At 40.1% G+C, this 16,946-nt stretch overlaps 5 protein-coding genes across 7 annotated transcripts; 3 read left to right on the plus strand and 2 right to left on the minus strand.

Annotated features, from left to right (window-relative positions):
• The first annotated feature begins 1,210 nt into the window (after positions 1-1,210).
• On the plus strand, positions 1,211-2,202 carry LOC122035082 (histone H1-like). Its single transcript, XM_042594463.1, has 2 exons — positions 1,211-1,393; positions 1,492-2,202. The coding sequence occupies exons 1-2, from the start codon at positions 1,277-1,279 to the stop codon at positions 1,945-1,947; spliced, it is 573 nt and encodes a 190-aa protein (XP_042450397.1). The 5' UTR covers positions 1,211-1,276; the 3' UTR covers positions 1,948-2,202.
• Positions 2,203-2,476: 274 nt separating this feature from the next.
• Positions 2,477-5,277, plus strand: LOC122034718. 2 transcript variants are annotated; one of them, XM_042594052.1, is made up of 7 exons: positions 2,477-2,650; positions 2,721-2,810; positions 2,904-3,058; positions 4,230-4,350; positions 4,444-4,563; positions 4,643-4,713; positions 4,791-5,277. In XM_042594052.1, the coding sequence occupies exons 1-7, from the start codon at positions 2,531-2,533 to the stop codon at positions 5,041-5,043; spliced, it is 930 nt and encodes a 309-aa protein (XP_042449986.1). In that variant the 5' UTR covers positions 2,477-2,530; the 3' UTR covers positions 5,044-5,277. The 2 variants fall into 2 exon arrangements, with proteins under 2 accessions (XP_042449986.1, XP_042449987.1); XM_042594053.1 differs by having other exon boundaries at positions 2,491-2,650; positions 4,459-4,563.
• Positions 5,278-5,311: 34 nt separating this feature from the next.
• On the plus strand, positions 5,312-6,520 carry LOC122033731. The gene is made up of 2 exons (XM_042592894.1): positions 5,312-5,811; positions 6,069-6,520. The coding sequence occupies exon 1, from the start codon at positions 5,326-5,328 to the stop codon at positions 5,809-5,811; it is 486 nt and encodes a 161-aa protein (XP_042448828.1). The 5' UTR covers positions 5,312-5,325; the 3' UTR covers positions 6,069-6,520.
• A 617-nt stretch (positions 6,521-7,137) lies between these two features.
• Positions 7,138-8,871, minus strand: LOC122033729 (pentatricopeptide repeat-containing protein At3g56550-like). The gene has a single exon (XM_042592891.1). It carries the CDS (start codon positions 8,869-8,871, stop codon positions 7,138-7,140), a length of 1,734 nt encoding a protein of 577 aa, XP_042448825.1.
• LOC122033730 (flap endonuclease 1-A-like) lies at positions 7,183-15,032 on the minus strand. 2 transcript variants are annotated; one of them, XM_042592892.1, is made up of 18 exons: positions 14,955-15,032; positions 14,745-14,861; positions 14,129-14,187; positions 13,964-14,023; positions 13,810-13,863; positions 13,676-13,724; positions 13,503-13,550; positions 13,182-13,247; positions 12,940-12,990; positions 12,724-12,843; positions 12,508-12,592; positions 12,092-12,173; positions 11,635-11,743; positions 11,503-11,559; positions 11,364-11,410; positions 11,229-11,283; positions 10,569-10,739; positions 7,183-8,925 (listed from the first exon to the last, which is right to left on the minus strand). In XM_042592892.1, the coding sequence occupies exons 1-17, from the start codon at positions 14,964-14,966 to the stop codon at positions 10,575-10,577; spliced, it is 1,236 nt and encodes a 411-aa protein (XP_042448826.1). In that variant the 5' UTR covers positions 14,967-15,032; the 3' UTR covers positions 7,183-8,925; positions 10,569-10,574. The 2 variants fall into 2 exon arrangements, with proteins under 2 accessions (XP_042448826.1, XP_042448827.1); XM_042592893.1 differs by lacking the exon at positions 7,183-8,925 and adding an exon at positions 10,309-10,476.
• Between the last annotated feature and the right edge of the window lie 1,914 nt (positions 15,033-16,946).

Below are 16,946 nucleotides of genomic sequence, written 5' to 3' on the forward strand. Positions count from 1 at the left end.
ATGTAATTAATGAGTTAACATGATATTTATTAATATGGATACTATCATTAATTAATATTAATGACCAAATTTAATTTTTTTAATGTCTACTTAATTATTTAATCAATGGGAGGCCTTAGGCATAGGCCATTATGGCCTATGCCTTGAGTCGGGCCTGCCCCACACGACTAGCCCCACGATCATATGCGAAGAGGTAAATATGAAAGCTACAGTTGGCCACTGCGAGGAGAGTATTTTTCTAGGCTTTTGTCGAGATTCGACCTCTTACCCATTGTAACAATATCTACCCTGTAGTATCAAGTCAACCATGCCTCGGGGACTACATGACCCTATTCTAATAAAAATTAACCAGGTCAGGTAACGTCGAACTTGGGACGACCAGTCTGATCCCACGAAAGTTTCCTACTGGCCTTTAGGGTAAATGGGAAGCTCTCGCAGTGGGTGACCTCGAAGCCCAGTATCCCTTGGTTGTGCATCTCATTTGGAGAAAAAATTCCTATAAATAGACCGTAGCTGAGAATCGAACCGGGTGTACCTTGGTGACAATTGGACATCCTTCCACTACATCATAGCCCCCAGACTACATGACCCTGTTCTAATATGGCAAAGTGCCAAAGTTGATTCACTTACCTTAGTTAATTCATCTATAGGCTAATACGGAAGAGGTAAATCATAGATGACTATTAGCTATTATTACAGTGGCCAAGGTACGAAAAAGATATGTTCGGACATAGTAAATTTTGATCTTATGATCTAATATAGTAATATCTTACTCTAATTTATATGGATGTGGACCAACTTATTAGAAATCTATATGTGATTTGTTGATTTAACTTTAAATATATATTAGATTTATATATAATTATCAATTAATTTAGTTTAATTTTATTAATTGCATTAATATGTAAATTGAAAATCAAATAAAATTTAAAAATTTACTACTTTTTAATCCAAAATCAAATTTTTAAAAAAAATTGAAAAATTCAATTTAACGTTCGCCTCTTAATCCATTGGCGGTCGCCATTGTCATCGGTTATTGTCTCCTATGAGAAACACACGACAACGATTAAAATCTACACCCTTTACCAAATCGCACCGTACACCTGGACCGCCACGATGATTAGTAAAGGCATCGATCCGTGTGCCTGCTCTCTTCACGAATAGCGTTCTTCCTTTTCCAACTTCCACCCTCCTACCTTCCTTCCACTATAAAAGGCCTCATTTCTCGCGTTGCTTCCTCTTCATAGAGCGGAAGGGCAAAGCGACTGAAGAAGCCATGGCCGTTGGCGAGGAGCCGGTTAAGGAGAAGAAGACCAGGCCGGCGAAGGTCCCTAAGGAGAAGAAGCCCAAGGATTCCAAGTCCGCCGGCCCCGCTCATCCTCCTTATTTCCAGGTTAAGCATTCAAATGTTCTTAATTTTTTGGGATTTTAGTATCCGATTTGCTGCTTCTTGTGTGGGAAATCAGAGTTTTGAGGGTTTGATGTGAGTAGATGATCAAAGAGGCGATTTTGGCCTTGAACGAAAAGACTGGATCGAGTCCCTACGCGATCGCCAAGTTCATGGAGGAGAAGCACAAGGGAGTGCTGCCGGAGAACTACAAGAAGGTTTTGTTCGTCCAGCTGAAGAACTTCACATCGAAAGGGAAACTCTTGAAGGTGAAGGCCTCGTTCAAGCTGTCGCAGACCGGAAAGGACGAGAAGAAGAAGATGGAGGTTGCTAAGAAACCTGAGAAGAAGCCCGAGAAGGAAGCGAAGAAGCCGAGGGGGACCAGGAAGAGAAAGGAGGTTTCATCTGAGACTCCTTCAAAGAAGGTTCCCAAGGCGCCCTCGAAACCTAAAAGAGCTCCGGCGAAGAAGGCAAAGTCACTGGCGGTTTCTCCGAAACCCAAGCAGCCGAAGTCGATCAAATCCCCGGCGGCGAAGAGGACCCGGAAGGCCTCAGCTTGATGGTGTCATCCTGATTCCTGCGACGAGATCGATGCCCTCTTTGTAGATAAACTAGTTTCAGTCTCCTCCTTCCTCGTAGCTTTATGCATCTCTCTACTTTGTGGATAGATAAACTCTGATCATAGTTTCTGCTTGTACATGGTTACTGCAGTTCTAAATCTCGTTTCAAGTTTCGATTTTGGTCAGGCCTGTGTTTATTTGGTATAAATTGTACCAGAAATCTTAACAAAATTCGATCTTGACACTGCACCTTAATGGAATGGTTTCAATTATGTCTTCCTTTTCCTTTACCGTTCTCATCTGATCATAATTTTGACGCTAGGGTTCATGTTCAGGCTCGAAAAAACTGTTTTTTTTTTTCCTCTTTTGTTCTTAAAAATTATTTATTTTTATGGTTTAAATTTAATAATTGTGATAATTTTCGAAAAGATAATATTAAATATTGTATAAGAAAATCGAAAATTCGCCTTAAATCGATGGGCTGGGCCTTAAAGGCCCAATTAGAAGGGATATTATGATCTATGGAACGCGAAGATTTGGGCGGGAATTAGAGTGGTGAAGGTGGAGGGAGAGGAGAAAGACTATGAACTCGACGACCGGAAGGGACGGCGGCGACGGAGACTCGCCGGACCTCGTGTGCCAGCTCGACTGCGTACAGGGCATGGTCGACGCGCTCTCCTCCGTTCGCTGGAAGCGCAATCAGGTTCATTTGCCCCGCTCGCTCTCTCGCCCTTTCTCGTTAGGGTTTTGTCTCACCCTCTCCCTGCAATCAGGATGCTGTGGTCGAGATCTCCGAGCACGGGCTCGTCCTCGTCGTGGAGGAGTCTGGCTGCCTCCAGGCCAAGGTGTATCTTAAGCGTGAGGTACCCTAATCGAGGACAAGACCAAAAACGCTTCTTCTGGTTTGGTTTCTAGGTTTTCTCGGATTGAAATGGTGCGCGTTTGGTTCACCGCAGCTGTTTCTTGCGTATGAGTTCGCGGCGGAGGGGCGACCGAGGTTCGGCCTGAGCTTGGGGCTGTTCGTTGACTGCCTCAACATCTTCTCCACTCCTGGACATGCCCCTGCCATTGAAATCCGTTACCCCGGCCCTGACATGCAACTGCTTCTGAAGTAAGCTTCTTGTTTTTCCCCTTCTGTGTTCTTTTCTCCTGTGTTCTCACTTGCTAGCAGACCTTCTGCCATTACTATATTGCTATGTTCGCAAACTCTGGTCAGGCTGCTCCTTGTTCTTATCAGGTTTAAGTTAATCCTATTGATTTACCATTGCTAGTAATCCCTTTGATGTGAGTTCAGATACTCTAGTCTCTACAGACAAGGTGTATTAATAGATTGTCGATCGGTTCTAGTGAAAAAGAGTACAATATCTACATTTCTATAGTAGAAGTGTAGAACTTCCTTATGGTTTAACATGAGGTTCTACATGATTTCAAAATCGTGGAGGAAAGGAAATCTATCAAAAACATTATGATGTTGCTTTGATCGGAGGAATCGTAGATGACTATGAGCAGTTCTTATCTGCCTTTAGGGAAGGATGATAACTCAATGAATTGTATAAGTGATACACAACTAGATGTGTTCTGATGAAAAAGGTTTTGAAGGTAGCAAAACATGTTTTGAATGACGAACCTGATCATAAGATCTGTATCCACGCTACATTTTACAGTTATTAACAGTGATATCTAAATTTAGACATCATCTGGTTTGATATTTCAACATTTTTGATGATTTATCCAAGTTTTCTTTAATTTGAAGTAGTGCCAGTGGAGTTATTTATGCTGGAAAGATGCCCTTTAACATCCCTCAATTTCCGTACTTGATTATAAAAACTCAGATCTTCTTGTGATGAAAACCAGTGCCCTAAGATATTGGTGAGTGTTCAATTGTTCGATTAGCCAACATTCTCTAGTTTTTCTGTCAACACTATTAGGATATTGAGTATGGTAGAAGAGAAAAACTTGTTCCTCCTACTATTACCCTTACTATATTTTACTATTATCGGCGACAATTTCCATTAAATTGATGAACGATACATTGGTCCTAACCTTTGATGTTCAATTGTTTTAAATTTATTCGATGTATCATACTTGTATGATATAGATCTTTTAACTTGACAATGTATGCCTTGATGAATTCAAACTTCAGTTGCATTTTTGATAAACCATCTATTGACTATTAGTGTATGCCTGAAACTATCTTTTGGCATTGTAAATCACTACTACATTTGTCCTTGCAAAATATTTGTTCTTACGAAAGTTGATATCTTGTAAGTTCGAACTTACAGGTCGGTCGACTCTCCCGACGCCTGTATTTATGCAGAGATTAGAACGAGAATCCCCGACACCGTTTCTTGGGACTGTAACTTCGAACCCACTGGAAATGTTCCTGTTAGTTTTACAGTCAAGGTAAATCCTGGTTTTTCCTTCTCTTTTGTTTGGATTATTTTGAACCAAGAGTCGTTCCGATTAATCGTCGATCAACTCTGCTATGATTATTAGTCTGCTATTCTAAAGGAAGCTATCGACGATCTTGAATGGCCTGGTTCCGACATCCAGATAAGCCTACAACCTGACCCCCCTTCCGTGACATTTAGAGGAGAAGGTCATGGGGACTTGCAGGTTAGAAAGGTTTCTATTCTATGTCGAACTCATTGCGCTGCGAAGAGCTTCCTTTTGATAATCTTCACGTTACCGACAGATAGAATTCCTGCATTATGCAAATACTGATCTTCTAATTGCGTTCCAGTGTACTCGATCTGTCTCTAACAGGTATCTACTCTCCTTACCGGATTCTCCTTGACAATGTCGATGACATAATGCTGTTCTTTTCGCGTGCCTATACACAGGTACAAGTACAAATTTCTCCGAGCAATGACATCGAACATTCCAAGCAGTGTGTTGAAGGACAACAGAGGAAGCAAAGTGACTGTGGGGAGGGGAGGGATGCTGAAGATACAGCACTTGGTATCGGTTAGAAGATCATCGGCCCAACATTCGCGAGGCAATCAGCAGCCTGGCCACATCGCTTACATTGAGTTCTTTGTCAAACCAGAAGAAGAAGAAGCAGACGAAGAAGAAAGCCCTATAGGCGACAATTAGCCTCTTCGACTATTTGAATTATAACTAACATAAAATGTGTTGCAATCCTTTTTATGTGTTTAAAAGTCTAGAGCTATATTATCCATTAAATTGTGAAGTAGTCTTGAATGATATTTATTTAAAATTTTGAATTTCACCATGGTGTAGGTGTAAAATTGGACTTAATCTTTGGATCCTTTTAAAAAAATGGTAAATGTTGGGGGTCATTTGAAAATCACCCTCTACTTTTCCCCATTTATTGTTTCTGTTGTCAAAGTACTTCGCTTCCTATTCTCTTCCTCGATGCTCTTCGCCGGAGCTCTTGCGCCGCCCTCGCTCCGCCTCCCTCGCGTGCCTCTCCCTGGAGGCCGCTCCTTCGCCTCCGTCGTCCTCGCCACCAAACTCCAGACGGCCGATGGGCCGTCGGAGAACCCTTCCGCCGCCCGATCCAACCGCGTTTCCGCGAGCAGGAACCCTCCTCCTCGCCCTCAGGATCCCGCTAGCGAATCTCCCACCGGAGGAGCTCTAAGGGGATCCGACGTTCTGCTGGCGCTTCAAAGAGCCGTCTCCGAGAAGGAGGCGCGGAGGCTGAGCGAGAAGAAGAGGAGGAGGGGGAAGAGGAGAACGCCGACGACGCACGGCGGCGGCGGCGGCGGCGGCGGAGATGGAGGAGAAAAGGGCTTCGATCCATTCGAGCAAGTCCGGCCGATCGAGATCAGGAGCGATTGGGAGACACGGATCGAGGAGCTGGAAAAGCGAATTCAAGAACTGCGATCGCAGTACCAATAGGTCTAATCCACATCTCTTCTCCTTCTTCCTCCTCCTCCTCCTCCTCCTCCTCCTTTCATAATGCTCCATTTTTTTTGGCCATAAAAAGAACAAATTTTCTTCATTTTTTGTCTGTATCTCTTCGGATATTTTTTTCTTAGAATTATCAAAAGCTGATGACTTCCTAAAACCGTGATTTTCATATCGTTGGAAGAATTCTGTTTCTGTTCTTACCAGAAGTTGGAGGATCATTTTTGCTCTTTCAATTCTCATTCCAGAATCCAGATCGTTATCAGCCTTTCACCTTTGTCGACGTTTGTGGATTGTAACGAGGCCGATTCCATTGAATGCAAAGCGATCCTCGTGCTCGTAGTCGAAACTATCTTTAAATCGGAAGAGCTTCTTTTCGATCGTTCACGCGGGCCCCCTGGTTTGATCGGACCTGATCCGGTTGAGATCAGGGGTGGACTGACTCGTGGCTTCGAAGCAGAGCACTCTTGGCAGGTCGGATGTGAGTTAGGTCAGCTTTTGTCGGGTCGGCCACTGTCGGATCAGCTTCGATTGGGTCGGTTCTGAACTGAATAATTTTCTTTTCTTCCTACATTTTTAACTTAGGTTTTATTTTGATTTTGAGAATCAAATTATAAACTTATGTCCGAACTTTGCCCATCTAATCCTAAAAGTAAACTGCCTTCCCTTTAATTCGGTTCTATCGGGTAAATCCGAAACACAACTTATGCACACTCAAAAATAAAAATTGATCTCTAAAATATTCCAATCAGTTGTTCTGTTATGTGGAAGCAATTAATCTGTTTATCCTGCTTCAGATTAAATGACTGAACAAGAGCATGGCCAAGTTGTTCATTCCCTAACCTCATATACCAAACCCTAGCTTCAATCTCACTACTACACAGAGACAACAGCTGTGCTCACTTCCAAAGAAATTTGCCTATGTTCCAAACTAACCCTGCTTTCATATGGTTAGAGTATTCCATGAAGCATCTATACAACTATACCCATTTCATGGTCTCATGTTCCAATGGCCGTTCTCGGTGTGCCAACTGCAAAGCATCCGATTGCGAAATGCCGGAGGTGGTGTTCCGGCCACGATGGGCTGTTTGAGAACATGTTAATGTCACTGTTTGCTAGGAAGATCGAGAAGTTTGCATCCGGGCATGCGTTTTAAGCTACGGGGAGGTTCTTCTGTCCATGCTCCCTCATGGTGCTCCAGCCCTTGCATTTCTGTTTCGATTTGGTGTATAATGTTGAAGTAGCTCGCTCGGATTGAAGTTCTCTTCTATCTTTTATCCGATACGAGAATCATACGCTCAAGCTCTCAGCAAGATTTCACCAATAGTCGTTGCAGGTGCACATGCCTTTTTTGAAATGATGAAACCGAATGCGATCCCGAACAACTATCTCTCGATCATAGATCCTGGAAGCAAACTTTGTCAGAGAATGACAATCCTTGCACACCCTAAGATTCTTCACGATTCTAAGAGTAGTCCCTTTGGGAGTTCGGAGCAGCCCAAGAGCAATGGCTAACATCTCGCTATGGTAGTCGGACTCGCTGTTTGCATAGCCTTTCTCAAAGAGCTTGGATCGACACTTTGCGTAGCCAAGAAACGATGCTTGGCTGATCATCTCCTTCACCTTCATAAATATATCTCCACTCTCCGGATGCGAAACATCACCGACAACAAATTTTTGAACTTCTCCATTGATCTCTATGCAGCTCCAGCCAGGGGTAGTTTTGATTCCTTGATCCTTCACCGATTTTCTCATTCTAGAGACGCCTTCTTGGTCGCCGGATTGCTCGTAAATCTCTGAAAGAAGAGCACAATCCCCTGCATTATGAGCTGACATTTCAACAAGGTTTCCCATAGCAATTTCACCAATCTCCACATTCCCATGGATCCTGGATGCATTTAGCAGCGTTCGCCATAGGACCGGGTCATCCTTGCATGTCAAACCGTCGATAAATTCAAGCGCTTGATTGAGATTACCGGCTCGACCAAACATGTCGACCATGCATCCATAATGCTTGAGATCGGGCTTCATACCATAGGCAGAGCTCATCAAGTGATAATATCTAACACCATCTTCGACTAAGCCATGGTGACTGCAACCCATCAGCAAACCGAGAAATGTGACGGAGTTCGGTCGGACTCCAGCCATCGACATCCTCTGGAAAAGGGAGATAGCTTCATTAGCATGGCCATGGATTCCCAGTCCGACGATCATCGCATTCCAGGTAGCATTGTCTCTCCTCGGCATTCCATCGAACACCTGGCTTGCCTCATCCAGTCTGCCACATTTAGCATACATGTCGATCAAGGCATTGCCGACGAACAAGCTCCGTCTCAAGAACCCATTTTCCGCTGCAAATCTGTGGATCTGGATGCCGAAATCTAATGCGCCCAAGTGAGCGCAAGAGGAGAGCAATCCGACGGCGGTGTACTCATCAAGGCCGACGCCGGCAAGCCGCATCCGGTCGTGGAGCGACAAGGCGTCTTGGTGGAGCCCGGCACGGCAATAGCAGGAGAGCATCGAGTTCCAGGACACCAGGTCTTTGTCAGGCATCTCGTCGAACAGCTTCCGGGCGTCGTCGATGGAGCCGGTGTCAGCGTAAGCGCGGACGAGGTTGGTGGCGACCACGACGTGGGCGGCGAGGCCGCGGCGGAGGATCGACGCGTGAGCCTCCCGACACTTGGGCTCGGCGTTGGCGAGGGCAGCGCAGGCCGTTAGGAGGGAGGAGAAGGTGAAGGCGTCGGGGCGGGATGGGGAGTGGATCATGGCGTTGTAGAGGAAGGCGGCGTGGAGAGGCGAGGCGGTGCGGAGGAGGGCGTTCCAGTGGCGGGTGGAGGAGGGAAGAGGGGGATGGGAGAAGGGGATGCGGGCGTAGGCGAGGTCTCCGGCCGCCGAAGTGGAGCAGAAGGAGAGGAGGAGCTTGTGGGCGACGTCGGGGCGGAGGCAGCGGTAGCCATGAAGGAGGACCTGGGCGTGGCGGAGGCGGTGCATGGTGTTGCAGCCCTGGAGGAGGCGGAGCAATTTGGATCCCTGGCACATCGCCGCCGCCATCGATCTGGATCATGCTGCTGCTGCTGTTACATTGTTTTTTCCCCCCCCCCAAAACTGCGTTCATTGCAATGGTTAAGTGGCCATAAATTTTTGAAAAATGATACTAAGTAAAAGCTCAAGGATAAATAGATAAAGTGATGAGATTCATACAAAATAAAATGATGAATCATAAATTTATATGTCTTCCTTGAATTTTTCTTTAAATTTTTTTTCTTAACATATCATTGCTCTAAATTTTTACCGGCTAATCCATCATCGATCCCATCAAAATTTACTGGCAATGGGCGATCTAATATTTTTTTCAATCATGTATCTTAAAATCATCTACTAATTTATCAAAACTATTAGTTTATCAATTATTAGATATAAAAAAAATTAAAAAAATATCCTACACTGCCGCACAAGTGTCTCAAGAGGAAGGATCCTCTAATCCGTATTTAGTGGATCAAGATCTTGATCCAACAGTGATAAGTGAAATTCAATAATCTCCACTTGTTAAACAGATGGGGGAGTATTGAATCCCGCCTATCAATGACAAGACGAGAGGATCCTACTTGTTTCTCAAGGGCTAAGTAACCATAATCAATATAGGGCAAAAGTCCATAGAGTATTTTTATTTTTCCAAATTACGAGTATCACAGTTTAATTTTTTTTATTAATTACCCCAACAGTCTTTTAGTGCTGTTAGCACAAATTAGGCGGGCACGGTATAACATCTATAATTTCGTAATTACTATAATACATATTGGATTCGACCTACTCATATTATAACAATTACAAAATTATAACTATTATCACTTGATAACAACTATAATTTCATAATTATTTCAACACATTCGAGGAATTCAAAATTTAAATAAGAAATTTAGACCAGATATAATAACTAAAACACTTGCTAATTGTACAAGACTATTTAAAAACAACATAGAGTCCTTTTAATTTTTTGCCTAATATGAAATAGAGTGATTTTTTAAACACATTATTTTCATCCAACAATATCCTTATTTGTGAAACAAAATTATATCAAAATTATTATTATATAGAATATTATTATACCAAAATATCATTTTTTAAAAAATATTTTAATATAATTAAAATTACTCTAAATTAAATTCGCCTCAAAACTTTATTTAAAATAAAAAAACATGTGTAATAATTTAAAATGCCACTTCAAAGCTTATATTATATTATATTACTAAAAGTAAGAATTTTTCAAGATGTTTTAATATTTTTAAAAATTAAAGCACCCTTTCCATTTTTATTTTTATCTTTACATTTTAAATATTTTTCAAGGCGTTTGGGATTAAGTAAGGTATTTTTAGTTGAAGGGGATTAATGGACTGTTCTTTTTTACATTTCTAATTTTTTATGATTTTGTTGTTTGAAAATAGTCATTTTACCCCTTAAAGTTCCAAGATTCCCAAAACATCCATCAGAGACTTTAAAACTATTCTCATTTCTTCTCTTCAGCATTGAAGATCCATCTAACAGGCCGTATATATCACATGTTTGCTTTTTCATTTTTGGAGTCAACTAACACAACAGTTCATCGAAAAGAAGTGAAATGATTTATAATGCTGAAGAATGTATTAGCCATTTTGAATTCTGAGAAGCATTTCAAAAAGGAAAGCTAAATTCCGATCAGTGAAATGAAAATTTTTCAAACTTGGTTCGTATTCAGTCAAGAGTTAGCTTACCGGAATTCACAATCCGAGACCGAGATGTGCAGGCGTCGAGCTTGGCAGTCGCAGAGCTCGAACAGGCGGCAAACTGTTCATTTTGGAGCTACAGATCACAGAGACATCAACAGCAGTCATGAATCCAGATTTGATGCGTGCCCTGGGCAAGTGAACCAAGCATTTCCTTTCCTGTGAACCAGGCATTCTAGTATTAAAGTTTAGACAAAAATATAAGATACAAATGTTATTAAATATATTAATAACAAGTTATCTAATCATAAATTGCAACTTATACATCTTATGACATGAAACTTAAAAGTTAAGAGATTAATTTGAACCATAGTACTGTCTGATAGCCAATTGACAATCATACTGGATATTCGTATTCGAGTCCGTGTAACATAGGGCAAATGAACTGTTAAAGTCTATTTCAGCCTTGGAGAAATGAACCTGAATTTACAAATCTAAACTAGAGAACCATATTATCAACTTCAACTTGGACGTGGAACATTTTAGATGATTTGAGTTTAACAGAATTAATGGATCAGTTCTCGGGGGAGCTTTGCTTAGGTAGAACTACATGCATTAATTATGGAGCAATTCACTTTGAACCAGAGATCTGAGAAGTCGTAAATCTCTAACAAATTCAGTCAAAATACATGATAGCACGAGACAAACCTTTGTTTTCAGAGGCAAAGATGCGCTTAGAACTGGCTTGAAAAAAGTCTCCGACCTGAAATGGAACTTAAATTCGTCATGGAATAGCTTATACATGATTATGTACCGGACCAATGAGGATGTCAGCTCTCTTACTTTTCTTGATAATACAAATTCTTGACTCCTTTCATCCTTTCTATTGCCTGATTAACACAGAATCAAGTAGATATCAGAATGCACTCTTGTGGATATGAAGGTGGAATTTGTGCAACACGAAAATGTATGCAGTGCATGCCTTTGCTACCCGATTTTTGTTGAAGCTATTTTCATTCACCAGAAAATTCAGAAGACCCTAAATGACGAAAAACAGATAGATGTCAAATTTGTAAAATATTTCTCAGCACTAACTTAATGTTGACACATATACCTCCTCATCTGGAAGAGCCAATTTCAGCTCAGGGGTTTCCAAAGAAACTGTTGGCTCTTGAAAGAGTTGCCTAACTTCTGGATAAGGCCAATCCTTCGGTATGCGATATCTGTGATTGGTGATGAAAGACAATTTGAAAAAAGATACTGAAGATTTGCAACATGCAACACCGACTCTAACGAGGTTAGAAAAAGCAACAAAGCAGATATGTACACCATGAAACATAATGAAAGCATAGACAGTCGGTGAAGGAAGAGAAGCAGCAATTTCAATTACGCAAACAATCAGATCTCAAGATGGGTTAAAATTTATTACTGCAAAACCTATTCTCACTGGTTTTTCAGATTCCCGAGAATTAGATCAAGATGAGCATTAAAGTGTTCAGTATCAGAAATTTATATCAAATAGTCTAGAACAGACATCATTGTGCTTTGTTTAGGAATGACAATGCCAGTACCTTTCCTTGTTTATGTTCTGCAAAATGTTCTCCAGGCAACCATGTCGACGAATAAGCTTTAAAGCTGTTTGCCCCCCTATACCTGTTTCAAAGGCATACAAGACCAACAAAGAGGAATGATAAAATCTTGTTTATGCAAACATATGAATGTGGATTAGGCAAGCATCCATACACCTACACTTGAAGAATGTAAAACTACATTTTTGTGAATGGAGAACTTGGTTATGGATTATGCCAAAGCCAGGGAAATGTAAAAATTGATAGAAATTGAATTTGTCTATAAAGAAAAATAAAACATTTATAAATGATTGAGTCAAGTGTACGAAGTACAAGATAGCATAACCACAACTTGGCATGCCACAGCCAAAGGTATTAGAGGCTTAATTAAAAATGCATGATGCATGTTAAAAAGCTACCTCTAATGCTGTCACAGTAGTCACATCCAGAGAGAATACATAAGTCGATGAATTGTTCCATTGTGAGTTTCAGCTCCTCAAGAGTCTGAGAGATTAAAAATGATAGAATGATTTCAGAACAAGGGATAGGCTTTGCAGGATTAATGCGTTGAATACTGTGAAAATAAAAGAATTTCAGAACAAGAACTCAGTATTTTAGCTTGAAAATTAGAGGACCTTAGACATTTGGAACTCTATCACAGGTATCCTTCTAGAGCTTGGGTCCGTTAAATGGCGAACAAACCTAGGTGCTCCAAAGGTTAACGAATCCATATCTTCTGATGCTACAGCATAGACCTGAAGAGCAAAAATGAAATGGTATATGAACTTTCTTATGGAATGGTATAATTAGAATTTTAAAGAAAAAGCAAATGAAGAATTTGATTTACATACCTTCCCGGCTTTGCAAAGAGCTGCACACTGAGCTTCTGCTTCACAAGGTGCCTTAGCATAAACATGAAATTTCAGTTGACGTGGAACAGAACCAGATATCTAAAAAGCGGCAGCTTGCTAAATTTCTAATCAGTGTTTTTGGTAATAATTGCAATGGCAAAGAGAAATAGCTTTAATTAAGGAAAGGTCAAATTTAAAAATGCATTTCCTTAGTACAAATCACAAATATTTAATAACATCACCTCAATCACTGGAACGCCCATCAGTCTTAATAGCCTTTTACAATCTTCATTGTGCCTCTTGGTCATCTGTTAAAATGATCAAAAAGGCAGAAAAAATCATCCATCAAATGCCATTCCCTTTTATTTGAGATACTAATCCTAAAAGTTTCTTTGGTTTCCAATTCCATTAGTAAAGGAGGAAATTTTAGTAAGAAAAAAAAATTAATCCCATTGTAATTAATTTAGATCACCTATAGGATACTAGATTTCTACAAGCAACATAGCTTAATCAGTCAACAACTGATGCATTTCTGCTAGAACATAAAAAACACTGGATGTTACCTTGATGGTCCTTTTGCTAAACTTTTTAATTTCGTCATCATTCCCATTCTAAAAGAAAGGAAATTTTTTCATTTCACAATATTTGCAAAAATGCAATAGGAAGGAGAAGGGTCGACAAGAATTCACAAGAAGCTTAATGTAAGAATAAATCTTGACTGAGTGTCTGACTTTACCTCCATTGCTGTTGTTAGATCTTTCATTGCATCCAATCTCTTCACATGCCTACAGAATTAGATGAGATAAAACAAGTATCAATAAAAGATCATTATATTTGAAGGGGTGTCAACAATCTGTTTCTGATGCATGCCTTTTTACCAGCTCTCTCTTCTTTAATTCTGGTGGTTGGCCATCAAAAATATATCTAGAATTAAGACACATGAGGGATCAATGAGAATTATATGAACTTAAACATTGAAATTAGAAAAGTGATGATCACTGATAAGTGATATATGAGTTGTTACGCTGGCATTATTTCCGCCTGCAGCAATCTTGTTGTTCGGTTAAGCATTCCTTGCAAATGGCTATACATAAATCAATAATTTACGTAACTATACATTATCACAGGATTGGGAACAAAAATGAGATAAACTATCCAACTCAGTATGTAATGTAAACCCTTATTTCACCTGGTCACTTCACCAGCCTCATTAGTGAGGGTCTCAACCCCATTCCTTCGAACAACCGCCTGAGAAATGATAATTATACAACAAAATTTGATTCAAAAAGTCACATCTAAAGATATTAGCCATGCCCATAAGTCATTACTAGTTCTGTGAGACGCAACTAGGGAAATCAGACCAGATTCACTAGAATAGAAGTATTTCTTCGCTACCATTTTTTAAGAACAGATGTGATCTTATTCACATTAAACCCTTCCTGATTCTATCAGAAATCTAATAATAATACTAAAATTACACTCATCAAATTTAATTTGTTTATTAATATTCTCAGATTGTTGTTCAATAATGAAATATGGGGGACGCAACTCTTACAGATATAGTATAGACCGTCGGTAATCACGAGGAACCTACAAATCCTTCAAGGAAAAAAAAAGGAGATTCCATTTCAATACGCCAAGCTAAAATCGAGAAGACTGTTCGGAAACAAGAAAGCCACGACAACAGAATTTGATTCGAAAGTGAAATCCAAAGAGATTATCCGTGCCCAATAAAGCCAGAAGAGCAGAACGAACGATACTAGTAGTAACTACTTCTGAGAAGGCCATTAGGGAAGTGAACCGACGAGGAACTGGTAGATGCTCATGCTGGCGTCCAAGGCGATCCACCGGCCAGAGTAGCTCTCGAATGTCTGCTCCCGGATGGCGCCCGGGGCGTTCTCAGCGATGAGCTTCGTTAAACCCTAGCAACCAAAGGGAGTTAGAGAAGAGGAGATCAGGAGGAAGGAACCGTAGACAGAGATCGAAGGGTGGGCCGTGGAGGGAGACGACTTCACCTTGATTCCCATGGAGGCGGAGGCGGAGGCGGAGGCGGAGCTGAGAGCTGAGAGCGGAGGCGGGAGTGGAAGGTTGATGCGGTCGTTTGGGTCCGAGAGGGTTTTATTACTTACTACGATCCAAACGAAATCCTGAGCGTCCGTTGGATGAATGGTGCGATGGCGGGCGTCCATCACATTGTGATGCCACAGTTTAACAACCTGTAATTAGTTAATGTACCCTTCTCCTCCCTTAGTTACTTGACGATTAATTATAAGTTATCGTAGCATCATTTTTACAGTTCATTCCAACATAAATTTTATTTGGGCAATAATCGATAGAGCACCCTTAGTTTTTGGAATAATTAAAGAGATGTCTTTATTTTATTTTTTTATCAAATGGATATCCCACTCCACTATCCTAATAAAATCATATAATTATATTCAAATATACTATAAATATTATTTTCTTTCACCACACGTGTTAAATCATGAATCGGTCTACACCACCAAATGACATGATGTAACCACAAATTCCTCTTTAACTTATTCTTTATTTTAAAAATAATAATAATTTTAATTATTAAAATATTAAATTAACATGACTCGATAAAACTCGACGAACTCTCGAGCTAATGTTAAATGAGCTCGAGCTCGACTCGAATGTTAAACGAGTCGACTCAAGCTCAACTTGAGCTCAATTAAATTTAAATTTGAGTCAAACTTTGACTGAGTCACTCGCGAACGACTCACGAGCGATTCATGAGCGGCTTGACTAATAGCTACTATAATAAACCTGACCAATTCCGAATTTAATGAGTGTGGCAGGAGCTTGTGTCATTTTATAGGAGTTGCTAGGGTGGAACGCCCTTTTCATACCAAATCACAAAAAGGAGCACCCATTGATGACTAAAAAACAAAAATAGAGGTACATTTTCATTTTTGCCCATTTTATTTACCATGTCGGATCTACAAGATACAAAATGTACATAAATTTAGAGATTTTTGTTTGCATATGTAAAAAAATATAAGACCAAATTCTTCTGCTTATTATTTTTTATAATCTAGTGTCCATACCTTAATTAATTCTGGAGGTAAATAATTTTCCTCATATTCATTTACTGAATATATTCATATTATAATCTAAAAATAGGTCTCTAAAATATTTATTCTATTTGAAATTATTGGTGTTGAATGCATAACATATAACTTAGGATTTTGAAATATAACTAAGGCTAAAATTAGATTAGTTGTGATATAATCAGGTATGTTAAGTTTAAATAGAGATGTCAATGAGTTGGATTTAAAATTGACCCGTATTAAATCTGTGTTGTTTAGGACGGGTTTGAACCTGATCAAATTGGTTATGGTGTAGGTCTAAACTTGTTGATCAAGTTTAGAAACGGGTTCGGAGTAGGTTATGGATTTCAATGAATCCATCCTGAACTCACCCCATGTATTTATATATAGATAAAGTCTTGGTTGTGAACCAGACAATAGTTAAGTCTTAGTGAATCTAGGCTAGTTAAGTCTTGGTTGGGACCAAGCGGACAAAATTCTTAATTGGAGGTTAGGTGAATCAAGTCTAAATGATTAAAGTTTGGTAGACAAATTCCTAACCAGAGGCTAAGTGACTCAAGTTCAAGTGTGTGAAATTAGTTAGAGGTTGATTGCTTGACACAAATCTAAGTATGTGAAATTAGTTAGAGGCTGATTGTTTAGCAAAATCGAATTAGACGGATTAATCTAGTCAAATAAATGTGAGTAACTTTATACTCTATATCATATTCATTACATGCAACAATTGTAGAAAAGCATGCTTGACAATTCCAGACAACTGGATGGAGTACAAGGGCGATTGGCTGGTGTTAACTCTCAACTAGGGATGACAATGGGTCGGGTTCGGATTGAATTATATATCCTCCGTCTCCATACCCATCGGGTATAGGATCTCCGATGGGTATACCCATACCCATTAAATGATCGGATATCTTCTATAATTTTAATTTTTCT

This window comes from Zingiber officinale, chromosome 11B (genome assembly GCF_018446385.1).
Source record: "Zingiber officinale cultivar Zhangliang chromosome 11B, Zo_v1.1, whole genome shotgun sequence".
Taxonomy (NCBI): Eukaryota; Viridiplantae; Streptophyta; class Magnoliopsida; order Zingiberales; family Zingiberaceae; genus Zingiber; species Zingiber officinale.